At 39.6% G+C, this 15,325-nt stretch overlaps 1 protein-coding gene across 1 annotated transcript in view; it reads left to right on the top strand.

Moving 5' to 3' along the window:
* LOC109911167 (ornithine decarboxylase antizyme 2-like) overlaps window positions 1-14,934 on the top strand; it is a 15,622-nt gene extending 688 nt beyond the window's left edge. Inside the window, 5 exon segments of the mRNA XM_048617293.1 lie at window positions 8,301-8,376; window positions 8,378-8,458; window positions 10,774-10,946; window positions 12,845-12,930; window positions 14,408-14,934. Of these exon segments, the coding sequence (XP_048473250.1) occupies window positions 8,301-8,376; window positions 8,378-8,458; window positions 10,774-10,946; window positions 12,845-12,930; window positions 14,408-14,535 (544 nt within the window). The 3' untranslated portion in view covers window positions 14,536-14,934.
* Window positions 14,935-15,325: the final 391 nt, after the last annotated feature.

Below are 15,325 nucleotides of genomic sequence, written 5' to 3'. Positions count from 1 at the left end.
GAAAGGTAGAATTTTTAAATAAGATTCTGATTACATTGGCATGTTTCAGTCCAAACAACGAGCCCACTAATTCTACTTAGCTGCTGGTACCCCCGTGCAACATACAGCACTATTTGCTCAGACTTAGTGAATTGATACTGTAGAATAAATTTCCCTGGATGTTTACAGTGATAAGCTGTAGGAATGAAGTTTGTAATTGAACCACTTGAGCACTGCAAATACAGCTGACTTGTTTCGATGTTGTTTGTAAGGTTTGAAGTAATTAGATGTTTGACCTTGGGAATATTTCTGATTTGATAAACTTAGAATTGAATTTGGAAATATTGACTTGATAGTATTGTCTCATGTAGATCTGTACTGTGCAATCCCTCAGACTATTGTTATTTGCTTCTTAAGATGTTACATTGTAGAATTAGATTTGTGAAGACTCTGGGTTCTTGCTTCATGTAAGAAATTGCTAATTCTGCAGGAAATAGGTTTATAAACCTATTAGACATTAATGAACCCACAGCATGTTAATTCTAATTTCACCATTAAATCTCTTTAAAAACCAGTGTGGTTTGATTTCATTGATAATAAATGTGACTTTTGAATTTTAAAATGCTACGATGGTGAAAAGTGCTACTTCACTTTCCTGTTTGTGATTGTGCTGCATTCTTCAAAGTGGGTTTTTTTTGTGGGATATGGACACCACTAGCTAGATGAGCATTGTTACCCTTGAAGGTTCTAGTGAGCAGCTGCCTTTAACACCTTCTGTCTGTATAGTGTGGATGTACCCACAATGCAGTTGGGGAGAGAATTCTAGGATTCTGATTCAGTAATAGTAAAAGAATGATAATGTAATTTCAAGTCAGGATGGTGTGTGTGGGGAGCTTGCAGGTGGTTGTGCTTCCAAGCATCTGCCTGTGCTGTTCTAGACGATAACTGAGAGTTTGGGACGTACTGTTGGAGAAGTCTAGGCAAATCGCTTCAGTGCACCTTGAGATGGTATACACTTAGCCCTGTCACTAGTAGAAATGGTGCCCTGTTGGTTCATTTGGATTTAGCCAGTTTTTGATGGGCAGTATGTACCTCCAGGAATTTTCTTTTTGAGCTCTGGGAAGGTTGAAATGGATCATCCACTCCGCACTTCCAAATAAACATAGTTGTAGCAGACCAGGATGAAGCATTTGCAGATCTGTTGATGGGGATATCTGTGGAGCCCACTCCATTGAGTTTGACTGTCCAACATTCATAACTGTATTTGGAAGGACTGCAGAGCTTAGTCCTGATCCGTTGCCTATGGGATCATTTAGCTCTGTTTGTCTGTATGTAAATTAGACTTGTAGTTTAGATGGACTGGATTGACACTTTTTTGCGTATATCCAGTGCTGCTCCAGACATGCCCTCCTGAACTCTGTCTTCAGCCAGGGTCTATTCCCTACTTTGATGGTAATGTTAGTGGGAAATGCCAAGTCACACGTCTACAGACCCACAGAACCTCTTTACTCAGAGTAGTAAGGGCGTGGAATGCCCTGCCTGCAAATGTAGTAGACTCGCCAACTTTAAGGGCATTTAAACGGTCATTGGATAAACATATGGATGGTAATGGAATAGTTTAGGTTAGATGGGCTTCAGATTGGTTTCACAGGTCAGCGCAACATCGAGGGCCGAAGGGCCTGTACTGCGCTGTAATGTTCTGTGTTCTATGGAAGCCCAGCTTTGTGTTGCTTGATCCATTGGCAGTCTATCCCATTTAGACTTTGGTCATATGCGTGAGCAACAGGTAGACTTGTAAGGATGTTGTCGGAATATTTTTTCTTTTGGATCAGCAACAGGTGGTGAGGAAACCAATCTTGCCGCTGTCCTTTGGGGCTTGGTCAGCAGTACTGATCTGTTCTTTGTGACTGCCATTCAAATCTTCTGGTTAAAGTACATTCTGTGCCCTTGTCACTCCATGCTGCTTCCAATTAATTGTCAACACAGGAGTACTGATTCTTTAGGTAGAGGAGGCTTCTTCTTACACGTTTGACCTGATGCCATGAGACTTCAATGGCAATTTCCTCAGTATGCCACTGTGCCACCTCTGGGCCTGGAATGTGATGGTGACTTCTAGGGCATGGAAACTGAGAGATCATATGTTAGAAGCAGTGTCAGTATGTTACTTGATTAACCTCTGGGACAGCTGGCCCAATTTTGGCACAGACCCTCAGATCTTAGTATGGAAAACCTTTTAAGTTTGACAAAGTTGGATGTGCTGTTTCTGCTGCCTACTTCAAAGCTGGTTGGTTTGTCATGTTTCATTCCTCTAATTTCGTATGGTTTCATATAACTGACTGAGTGTCTTGCTTGGTCATTTAAGGGAGCATTCTTTGAGTTGGCCCCATTGCTATGCATCTGGAGTCACATACAGGCCAGATAAGTTGAGAATGTGCAGATTCTTAAAAGACACTAGTGAACCAGGTGGGTTTTACAGCAATCAACTATGGTTTTGTGGTTACCACTCGACTGCCTTTTAATGACAGATTAATTTTAAAATCCAACATGGCAAGTGACAGGATTTGAACACCAAGCCCCCAGAGCATCAACCTAAGGCCTCTGGGTTGCTAGTCCAGTGACATTGCTGCTATGCCAGTAGCACTTTGATAGTCAACTGTAAATCTTGGGTTGTATTCAGTTTCTCAAGGGTGCAATCCAGGAGTGTTGTGAACTATTAATTTTATAACCAGTCTAAATTAAGAAATGTTTTCAAATTATGCAAAGCCCAAGAAAAATAGGATGGGAACATTAAGCTGTGGCATTCAATTGCATTTCAGCCCTTGCGAATATTCTAGTCAGCTTTCCTTGTTCTGCTAGCTCAAAGGTTTGACGTGTTTGGCAGCTGATGCATTAATTAAAATGCTGTACAGGAAGCAAACGGTGTGTTGTTTTTTTGGAAGCCAAAATCTGATCTAGACTTTAGCACAAGCAAAACAAATGAGGTGGCTGGGGAGAGGTGGTAGGAACAATATCTTTTGAGTGTAATGTCAAGAGTGTATGCATTGAAAAGTTGAAATTTTTCGATTGAACAATTTAAACTGTGCAGGTCTCAAATTGATGAATGCTGACAATTTTGACTTCAAATCAGAAATTGAGTGAGATGACTGCTTTAGGTTTATTAGATTTTAAAAATTGTGGTCTCAAAATGTAATTGGTTAAAGATTGCGATAATTTGGTATTAGAAGAAATGAGAAGATCGCTGTTCATTGCACAACCAGAGGAGTCACAGCTGGGGAAATTTCTAGAAGGTTCTAAAGGTTCAGGAATATGAACTGAGGAAGAGTAACTTGTGGCAACACAGGAAACTTTGGCTTTGCTATTCAGAAACATAAAGTATGATCCTAGTATTGGAATTTACGGTCTGGATTTCTTTGGTCATGGGACGGCCTGGTTTCAGCATTTCTGAAAAAAGTGCAAAGAGGGTGCATTGGTTCAACATACATTCTTTCCAAGGAAGAATCAATGAGGTGGTTTCAGCAAAAATATTATGGCATCTTTCTGCATGGAAAGTAATTTGATGAACACATGAAAAAGCAATACGGTCAAATGCACAGCATGAAAACAGACCCCTTTGGTCCGATTTGTCCGTGCCAACCAGATATCCTGAATAAATCTAGTCCTATTTGCCATTGTTTGGCCCGTATTTAAACCTATGCCCTCTAGTTTTGGATTCCCCAAGCCTGGCATAAAGACCTTGTCTATTTACCCTATCAATGCCTGTCGTGATTTTATAAACCTCTATAAGGTCACCCCTCAGCCTGTGATGCTCCAGGGAAAATAGCTCCAGTCTCTTCAGCCTCTCCCTATAACTCAAACCCTCCATCCCTGGCAACATCCTTCCTATAGCAGGAAGACCACAGTTGCACACAGTATTCCAAAAGTGGTCTAACCAATGTCCTGTACAGCTGCAACATGACCTCCCAACTTCTTTACTCAATGCTCTACTCAATAAAGGTAAGCTCACCAAATGCTGCCTTCGCTATCCTATCTAACTGCAACTCCACTTTCAAGGAACTATGAACTTGCAGTAAAATCAATTTGTAATAAGTGAAGTGTTTTTGATTCATTCATACGCTATGGATGGCAGTTGGCTGGTATTTGTTGCTTATTCCCATTTTTTCAGAGGGCAATTAAGAGTCAACCACACTGCTGTGGGTCTGGACTGCATGTAGACCAGACTAGGTAAGGACTGCAGATTTCCTTTCCTAAAGTACACGAGTGAGGCAGGTGATTGTCGACTGTTAGAGAAACAATGATTTCATAGTCATCGCATTACTTATCTCTTTATGGGCAAAGTTACGTAAAATGTTTGACACAAATCAATGAACACTGAGACAATTATTATAAAATTATTATTATAAAATGTAAGGTAACTTTATTCTTGCAGTTGGCTTCCCACTCAACGCCATTACTGTATTAAACATTATACAGTAAGCGCTGAGAGTCTATTGTTAAAAGCCTTCAGAGGCATGTCATTGTATGACTTTGCTTGACAGTTTTGTTTTAGTATACTGACTCCAAATTGTTTGAAGAAGTTGCATTTACAAATGATGCAACCTTCCAATTGCATTGCCATTGCTGTATTGCAGGAAGTGAGTGCAGATTCTTAAGCACTGTTTGGTCTACTGGCAGTGATCTTCATTGTTCTGTAACTGTATCATCTAATGTAATGGGTCATAAACTGTGCCTCACTGAGGCATCTTTAAATGTTGGAAAGTTTATCAGGCAGCTTTCTAAAACGCTTAGTGCTTACAGTCAGGGAAACTAGCTGTTAGCATTTCTATCTCTACAAATTATTGTCTCTGGCAACACCTATAGTAGTAATCTGAATTCTAATGCCTGTCTATTTTAAAGACAGATTTAATCTTAATGTGCATTGTACATCACAACACTAGGCAGCACAGTTATCAGCTCATCATCTTTCTTTAGTTATTGATATCATTCTTGCCTCTAAGCTGCAAGAATGTGAAGTTCCAAGGCTTGGGCATAACAGTAAAGACTAATACAACAGCACAGTGCTGAGGAAATGTTTTGCTGAATGTGCCTCTCTTGGATTTGATTTTAAACAGGCCTCCCACCAGGATGAGCTATAAGATTTTCTGGCATTACTTTGAAACAGTTATCCCTGGTAGCTCGGTCAATATTTATTCCTCAATCAACATTAACAATAAATTAAATGGTCACAATGACATTGCTGTTTGTGGGAGCTTGCTGTGTGTAAATTGGCTATTATGATTCTCACATTGAGAATGACTACCACTGCAGAAAGTACTTTATTAGTTGTAAGGTGCTTTGAGAAATCTGACTATGAAAGTGTGATGTAAATGTCAATATTAGTCTTGGGAGGTAAATATTTCTGACCAACATTTTTTGCCCTTCCTTAAGTGCCCTTTTAAGAGGATGAAACATCCTCTTGATGAGCACCTTCACCACATGGACTACATAGTTTGGTTAAAGAAAGAATTCCACGCTTTTGACTCTGACAGTGAAGGTAGGGCAACACATTTCTAAGTCAGGATGGTGGGTGATGTAGAAGTAAACTTGGAGCTGGTAATGTTCCCATTGTTCCTGTTGTACCCATGCATCTTGTTTGATAGCTGCAACAGGTTTGAAAGATGCTACCAAAGAAGCTGTGGCAAATTGTGCAGTGCATGTTGTAGGTGTAGGTGGTACATGTTGACAGTCGAGGGAGTTTCTTTTTTTTAAGTTGCAGTTGAGAGGTGTAGATGTTGTCCCTTATCAATCCATGTCTGTATTTGAGCAAACATTCCCATTTCTTTTCTCCTATTAAAGGGTTGCTCTTTGTTGAATTAGCTGAAGGTGCTTATGCTTGGAACACCTCCCTAAGGAACTCCTTAGAAAACCATCTCACTTTGCTTCAATTAATGGAAAGTTGACTTGTGCATCATCATGGTGGTTCTGATGCTGTCAGATCTGATGTTATTGGCTGTGCCTCACCATAACACAGGAAGCCTGCTGCACCGAACTAAAACATTGTGGTTTTTAATTTCCACATGTCATATATATGGTTGTTGGATTGTCCATTTTTTGTCACAATTCTGCACTCTATACAGTACAGTTGCATGGTCAGCTCTGTTCTTGAAGTAATTTAAGTGAATAGTTCCATCAAATTTTTGTGGGACTACTGTCTCCTACCAGCTGCTTGCCTCACTACAGATGTTACACTTTTATTTAATAGATTCTTAATTAGACACCCTTTGGCCCCCATCCCCTTGGTCTTGTCTACTGAAAGTTCAATTCCAGCTTTCCCATCGCAACGGTAATCTTTCCTCATCTGCTGCTGTGGAAACTTCTGAAGTTAAACTGTTTAAAACAGCATGATTTAAAGTGTTTTTTTCCCCTTGACACTGCGTGGTCTGTCAGGTCACTGAGGCAAACTAGTTAAACTTGTGTTGTCCTTGACTTGAACCCAGTGTACTTTCTGCAATAAACGATGTTGAGAAAATAAATTTGAAATAATTTTTTTTTAAAAAGGTATTGTATTCCTGTTAGTTATCCATTTATATCTGTACTGCATGTAAAACATTCCAAGATATTTATCCTGCAGAGTAGTAGAAAGTTCCTATGTCCTGTCTGGAAGCAGCTTGGCTGGGGTGGGGGAGGTAGTGCCATAGTGGTAATGTCATGGCCTGGTTAAACAGAACCTGAGACATGGCTTTGAATTCAAATTTTTTTAAACCTAGAATTAAAAAAGCTAGTCTAATGGTGATTATATAACCACATGTCAAAAAAAAACTATCTAGTTCACTGATGTCCTTATTGACTTTATTGTAACTTCAGACCCATGGCAGTTTGGTTGACATAATGGCTCTCTGAGCAATTGGGAAAAGGCAACAAAAGCTGCCCTAGCCAGTGATGCCCACATTCCACAGATGAATTTAAAGTAAACCTGGTCTTAGACTATTGCTTCTTGGCCAATGAAGTCATTATACCTCAAAAGTGCTTCATTTAAGAAGTACTTTGGCAAGTCTGAGAACATAAGATGCTGTTTCTGTTTTCACTCTGATCAGTATTTGATCACCTTATCTTTTTCAGGGAATACTGGTTTTATCTGAATCAATCCAGGAGTCATTTAGTTATAGTTAGGATTGATACCTACTGCACACGCCCTCTTGTTACTCCCTCATCCAGGGTACTGAAGAAAATATTTTCAGTGGTTAGTGCTTAAATTTCAGTTGAGTAATGAATTAGTTGCAGCATATGGTGCATGAAAGCAATTCCTGTATTATGTGGGTGAACCCGTGTCAGTGGTCAAATGATAGTTTTCCATATGATCTGGCACTTGGTTGAATTTCTGCATAACAAATGAACAGTATTTTAAATGCACAGTTGGGGATTATGTTATTGGCTCAGTTGGTACCTAAATGTTTTAGCCAATAAACCAATTTTGTTACACTAGTGAGCTCTCAATTTTATCATTCTAGGCACTAAAATTGATGACCTGATGGTTTGATGAAGTAAATATAATCTGCATGTCTTACTATAAAACATGTATTTATAAAGTGTCTTTCATGTCTAAGACAGTTCACTAGAGTGTTAAGAGCCATAAAAAGAAATTGAGATAGCTGGTCAAAAACATGCTCATAATTTCCACAGTTTAAACTTATTGCCTGACTATAGAATTTGTAGCCATCTGCAGTCCAATTCAGTCTCCTAATTGCCTTGAACACAATGGAATTTATATCTATGGGGTGGTGAGGTGGTAGAGACCTGGTTGGGCAGCCTGGCAGTGAGCAAGTCAGCCACACAACTTACAGTTTCAGTGCAGTGAGGGTGCACAGTGATGTCAATGGCACCAATACCTGCTGCTTGCATAACTGATTGTGCTTGTGTAGTATTTTGTGGTGCCATTATCCCAGCAGTGCTGAATGCCTAGTTTGATTTGTTTTCACAGAAGAGTTAAAACAGTAATTCCTTTCCTTTCTTTAAAAAAAGGAAAATGATGACTGTGTTCTACTTGCCAGTTAGCTTTCCATTTTTTTTTTGACTTGCTTAGTCACCCATGAAGTCTGGAAATTTGAAATTTGAGTCTCTTTTTAGCGTGATAATATAATGCAGTAGATTCTAGGTGGAGATGCCCATGACCGATTTAAATTTTTTTAAATCTCTTGGAGAAAAGCGTGTATTTTCACAAGAAGGAAGTGTTGGTGTATTGAAAGGTGTCTTCTGGTTCAAAACATTTGTTACTTTATTTCTTTGACTTGACTTGTTTTAGACTGTAATTTACTCTAAGCTTTAATGTTTCTTTCTTTTGTTTACAGTAGTATTCCTTCCTTGAGTGGTACATCTCAGCAGCAGTACTGCAGGCACCTCAGTCCAGGGCCTCTGTGGTGCTCCTGATGCCCCTCACCCATCAGTGAAGATCCCGGGTGGGCGAGGGAATGGAAGGGATCACACTCTTACAGCTCTCTTACATGCAGTAAGCATATTTTTTAATTACCTTTTGCAAAGTCTATGTTCTCTATATTGCAGCTAATGCATACAGAGCTGTGGTCAGTGAACTAAGAACACTAAACAGTTCCTTCCTGTTTCTTCCTCTAGAATTGAAGCATGTGCAATATTGCAGTTGTATTTTGGAATCCAACCATAAATGGTGGCCGCCAAAAAATAAAATTGGCTTCATCTTGTGCTCATTTAAATTGCATAGTTGATAACTGACAACATTTTCATTCTGAAATGGTATGGCTGATTATGATTTTGAATGTTGTCACTGTTTAGGGTATCGGGTGGTGGAGAATCAGGTATTGACATTTAACGTCATACTTGTTCTAATAGGCTGTTGCCTACCTTGCCAGAATTATTGACAGTCACCATTGGGAATGTCCCTTTTCTATGGGAATGAGTGTAGGGTTGAAGTTTCAAGTGCATCCAGCTGTGCAGGAAAAAGTGGCATTTCGGTAGTGTAAAGTTTAAACCTGTTTGTTTGGACTAGTTAAATTATCTCCACCTTGTACGTTTCACTAACTTGTTCCAGTGCCTCTTGAAAAATCATTGACCCAAAATGTTAACTGTGTCCCTTGCTGGAGGTTGCCTGACCTGAGTATTTCCAGTATTTTCTTTTTTTTTCCCTTTGGTTACCTACCATTTGCAGATTTTGCTTTCATAAACACACAGGACAAGTACTCATGGGATATGGTTTGAATTTTTTACTGAGCTCTGTTCTAATGGCATTTTACTAGTGAAATAGCCATATAGGCACTTGTTGCACAGGTTTTCTTGGCTAGGCAATAGGAGATTTTTTTTTTGTGGGTGATGTGGTGGGATGGAGATTGCAGAAACTCAATGAACCAGAAAGTGCTGAAACTTTGTATTCATATAGCCAGTTATTGCTTTTAAAATACTCAAATTTATTTCCCGAATCTTGCAGCTTGATTATTTTCCTCTTTAAGGGCGTGTTTTAAAATGTGGCAGATGTATTGAAATGTAGGGAGAGTTAAAAGTTGTCTTAGAGATTGTTTAAAGTTAAACATCTTTAACATGAAACGCAAGCAAAATACAGAAGGTGGAAGTCCAGAACATCTGTGAAAAGAAACAGTCAATTTTTCAAGTTCATCAAAACATTCATTAGGATTTGGAAAATCCTGGTGCAGAACTAGATGAGATGCAGAGAAAGATTTGCAGTGAGAGGAAAATGATCAAATGACAAGGAAATGAAAAGGTAATACTAAGTTAAATAAAGAAGTAAAAGATACCTCCTCTGGGAGGTATAAATGGTTACAACATAATTGCGGAGGGAAGCTTCCTGTGGCCCAGGAACAAAGGTTGTTAGAACCCACCATTTCCACTAGCAACCCGCACCAACTTTCCAAGAGAAAATGGGAATGGAGTTGAGATCTAAAATTAATTGTGATGTAAAGTGTCTAGTGCCTACACCTTCAGTAGAATTTAGCCAAGTTATTTTCCAATGTAATCCTATTTGAACACTTTTTTTAATTAACATGTTCCCAGGGAAAAGTGAAAACATTGCAATAAACCAGCATAGAAACTTCCACTATAATTATTAGAGTTCAGATATTATGGGCTGACGATCAATATAAACCATCACCAACTCTTCTCCCTATGCCCCCTCTGCCGTTGCCTTGATTAAGGAGTATACGTAAGTTTCAAGTTGCTATGAACCTTCTTAGGTACCAAACAGCGAAATGACTGTACCACTCCACCACCAGAGTATTACTTGGATGAGATGGGAAGGTTGCCTATCCACAATCTCTCAAGTGATCCCCAGCTCCCTGACTTGTCCTTACTTGCACTTAACTCATAACTATTGTTGCTATATACTATGAATTGAGAATTTCAGATTTTGGTAAGTTGTGACTTATTGCGTGCAACACGATTAGATCTCTTGAGGAGCATTGTTATATGAAACCAGGTATCCCCCATTCCATAGAGGAGGAGGGAGAAAGTATAGACATTGTGAACTGGGTTGATTAAAGGGAGAATGGACTGGAAGATTAGTGGTGTGCAATATAGAGGGGTGGGAGGAAAAAGTGATTAAACTGATGAACTATTAATTAGATATACTAGGAGTGCAGCATTAAACATCTGCTTTCTTGACAAGAAGTTAGGAGTGCTTTTTTTTTTGAGCAGTAAAAGGCTGAGGAATTTCCGTATCTGTAAACCCTGATAATTGTGATTTAATAGTTGTTTACTCCGGTTTGTCTCAACATGGGTTGGACGTATTCAATGATGGCAATTATCAGAGCACCTTTTTCAGTTGGCACTGTTTGCTTGCAGGATGAGAAGCTAACGGTAACGCAAGAGCTACCAGTGAGTGGAAAGCAACACATTATCCATTTTCGGTACCAGTTAACAGACTCCAAGGTATCCGAATGGGATGCACTTTCCTCTGATAAGAGTCTGTTTGTGGAAATTCCTAATGGTGTTTTGGCAGAAGGAAGCAAAGAAGGGTGAGTAATTTGAAAACTATTGGCACCTGCTTTCAATGCCTTTGTTCTGAACTTCCTGCATTTTCTAATTCAGCTTTAAACACTTTTTTGAATCGTAAGTAAATATTTGGGAGAAGGGAAAGCCCAAACAACTATTGAAATGAAAACTGAATTCCGAGAATAAGATGTATCTTCGTTGCAGTATTCACATTGGGTAGAGTGAGTTTTGGGTATAATAATGGAAATATCAGATATTAGGAGGTATGGGTTTGAGGTGAAAAGGGAAAAGTTTAAAGGAAATTTAAACGGGGTAGTAAGTGTCTGGAATGCACTGCCGGGGAGGTGGTAGATGTACTTATGATAGCAAAGTTTAAGAGACAGTTAAAAAGATACATGTACAGGCAGATGGCATTAGTTTAGAATAGCATCATGGCTAGCCCAGATGTAGTGGGTCAAAGGGCCTGTTCCTGAGCTGTACTGTTCTATGTAGTCTTGTGCAGAACAGCAACTTTTGCAAAAGTCCAATGTAGTGTGTCTGTGGCTTCTTGCTTCTTGATTCATCTCAATGGCTGTTTGAATGCTAGGGTATAGGCATTTAGTTTGCTGTCCGGATGTGGGGCAGACTTTTATATGAACCTTTAGGAGTTTGAGAAACTGGGTTATATTATTTTTGTATGTTTCCTAATGGAATCCAACTCACTTGCATTTTGCAGCCTTCAATGTCATTTACTGGTTTTTTAAAAAAAATATCCATGTTAGTAGCAAATGTAGTTGGTGATTTTGATCACTTTTATCCTTCAGTGCAAGTTAAAGTTATGCAGACAGTAAATTAACCACGCGATCTATTGTTAGTGGACATTGCTTATAAAGTTCTGTGTTGTGAAATGTCCTTTGTCCTGTATTGGTCCTTTTTTAAAAACAGCTGCGATGCCTTGTGTGATATAGCTCCCTTAGAAGTATGTTTTCATGCTTGGACTTAGCTACCTTAAACTTCACTTATTGGGTTCCACTTGGCTCCATACACCAGCTATTCATTGTCAGAATTAACCCTGTTGCTAAGTACACCTTAACTTCACTATCTCTCTTTCACTCTATTCTGCACCCCTCTGTCCAACATCCATCCCCTGTTCCAACTTCATGGTACAGTGAAGTAACAGATGGATTCATTTCACAGCAGAAAATACCTAAAAATTAAACTGTTTCAGGTGTGGCCCTCAAAGCAATATGCAATTCAAGTGGGACTTCCTTTTGACTACTACTCGACCTAATAACTTGAACTTCAGAGCAGTGCTGCTTCTCTCAGCACAAGGTGATATCAGTGCTATCAGGAGAGAAACCATAATCATCACCTCTGTGCTATCTAACCTTCACTAACTTGGAGCATCCTGTTATCAGCAACTTCTCTCTGGCCACTTCTCCTGGTTTCACTCTTGATTTTTCTCTTGTGCCTTAAATTAACCCATTTTACCTTGTACGTTCTTGTTACCTTTGGTTGGCTGGTGCTGTCATTCTTTGACTTCCGATAATTTCATAATCTACAAAATTTGGTTGAATGGAACTGCTGCACCAAATTTATTAAAGTTAAATTAGGGGTACTGTGGTTCCAACAATAACCCTTCAATATGTTGCTGCACCAAGTCCAATATCATTTCCTTCTGTGCTATAGTTTTAAGCTATCTGTTCGGGTATAACACCTGCCTTTAGGGCAGGTGAGACTTAAACCCAGACCTTTCGGCCCAGAGGTAGGGACACTCCCACCATGCAGCAAGATCCTTCGTTATGTGCTATAATCTGTGGTTATGTAATCTTTCTTCTGTTGATTTTGACCTGCACGTTTGACTCAATTAGGGCTGACATTGCATTGACTGAACAAAATTGCTTACCATTCCATTGGGCTCACTGTTATTTTAATATGGCAGGTTAACAGCGCTGCTAGAATTTGCTGAGGAGAAACTGAAGGTGGAATATGTATTTGTCTGCTTCTACAAAAACAGAGAGGATAGAGGTAATGACTTTCTGTACTGCTTGCAATCCCACTGTAGATTCAATTATAGTCAAGTCTGAATGCAAGGTCGTCCTGTGTTAAATGCACTTCCAAAAGTCAACATGCTGATCCAGTTCCAACTGCAACCCTCAGGTGAAAAGACAACTCCAGGAAAACCTCCCCACCTCCCCCCGCCTTCCCCTTACCCTGTCTCTAAACTGAATCATTACACTTGGGTAACTTTCCTCAATAAAAACTTGGTGGCTCAATTACATGGCCCTTCTCTGAGTTGTCACAGTCTCCGACAGTGTGTTATTGCCCAGTTTCCAAGTGCTGCAGAGCTGTATCGTGTCAGAAAGAACACCACTAGCAGAACCTTTCTACTCACTTTTGTAGTGTTCCCCCAGACCTGGCAGATTTCAGTCTGGCTTGATGTTGCATTTGCTGTTTATTCCAGTGCCTCTAAAGTGCCATTATCCATATAATCTGTACAGTATGGAAACGGGCCATTTGGCCCAATAAGTCTGCACCAACCCTCCAAAGAGGATCCCACCCAGACTCATCCCCCTACTGTATCCCTGTAACCCTGCACTTCCAATGACTAATGTACCTAACCCACACATCCTTGAACACTGTGGGTAACTTAACATGGCCAATCCACCTAACTTCCACATCTTTATACTGTGGGAGGAAACTGGAGAACCCAGCAAAACTCATTCAGACACAGAGAATGTGCAAACTCCACACAGTCGTCCAAGTCTGGAATCGATCCCAGGTCCCTGGCGCTGTGAGGCAGCAGTGCTAACCACTGGGCCGCCGTGCTGCCCAACTCTGCCACTCCATCTCAGTGTGAGGAGTATTAAGCTATAAGATGAGTTATTGACTGCTCTTCTGTTCAAGAAAGTGCTGATACAAGGAATTCACTGCCAGTTACAGAGATTGAAAAACTCAAACTGTTGGTGAAATGTGTGGACTATTTTCTTGGTCATATAATATAATCAGCTTACACTGGATCTATAAAGGCATACAGAGTAAAAGCTACTGGTTATCCAAAGTGAACGGTGTATAAATATACACAAAGCATGCTGTTGATTCTGAGAAAGATTTTCCATTGGAAGGCCACTAGATAGAAAACTGTGCATATCATGTGGCATACAACTGAATCGGTGGTTTCAGCTACTCATAATGAAGCTGTGTATTCATTATAGTACTGCGAAGTACATTGTCCCTGTGAAAAGTTCACTTTATTTTTGGGTCTCTGAAATTGCAGCAGCAAGATGAACTGTCTCAAAAGTGAAAGAATGGAGGGAGTAGTGAAGGAAAACTGCTGGGCAGATGAAACAGTGGGGATTGCATGGCTCATTTTCTGAAACAACAAAGCACATGATTTGAATTCTGTAAAATGCCTTGGTCTATAAACTAGTTACTTGATGCAAATTGATACCTGGTGCAAGTATGTTTTTGTTTGTTAACCAATGGAGTCTTTTCCTCTTGACAGCCTTGCTTCTGAGGACATTCAGCTTCATGGGCTTTGAGATTGTGAGACCAGGCCATCCCTTGGTTCCAGCTCGGCCTGATGTGCTGTTCATGGTGTACTCCATTGATCAGTCTTCATCTGAGGAGTAGCAGCCACATCAAGGGACACTTTACTGTTTCCTACTTTTTATTGTAGCTCTATTGGGAGAAGGTAGTCCTTAGTATAAATGCTGTGTAATATCCATAGCTATGGCCTGTAAAAGGTGCAGATTTTCATTGTCTTTTGCGTAAGCAAAATTTGATCACTTTGCCTAGATGTTCTTTAGGCAATCTGGGCTGAATTCAGCTTCATAGATTGATACTGAGCAGGAATAGTTTGTCTCGAATTACAAATTTGTCAAGTGTTTTTTTGGTCATTTGTTTCTTGAACTGTGTGACTATTTGTCATTGCTGTTTACAGAAAATGTTAAGCCTGTGAATTCCTTTCACATTGTGTTTTTATGTACCTTCTAGAAAGCTGTTTAAAAAAAATAAAGTATTTCAAATTTACCTTGTGTTGAATTGTTTTTGTGAAGATGCTTTTTGCCCAATTTGATACACCTGCCAGAGTCACAAACAGTTCTTCTCTTGTTTTCTGTCCACAACTATACTGATATGGCCATTGGACCATTAGGCCTGTGCTCTTTTCATGAAAGTGCCTTGATCCCTTTTCCTGTTTAAATGTTTCTGTTTCAAATAATTGAAATTATCTAAGTGAATGTAGATTATGCCCGCACTCAGGCATTCTGTTCTAACTGCCCTCTTTAAGAATTCAACCTGTGGTAATCTTAAAGCCATTTTGACAGCTGCAACCAGTCGATTATTGTATTGTACTGATATACAAGTCTTATGCTTGATAAATGCGCTTAAATCTGACTCTTGATGTTTTTTAAAAAGGTTG

This window comes from Rhincodon typus, chromosome 36, assembly GCF_021869965.1.
Source record: "Rhincodon typus isolate 14 chromosome 36, sRhiTyp1.1, whole genome shotgun sequence".
Taxonomy (NCBI): Eukaryota; Metazoa; Chordata; class Chondrichthyes; order Orectolobiformes; family Rhincodontidae; genus Rhincodon; species Rhincodon typus.
This window is presented reverse-complemented; position numbering and strand designations above follow the sequence as displayed.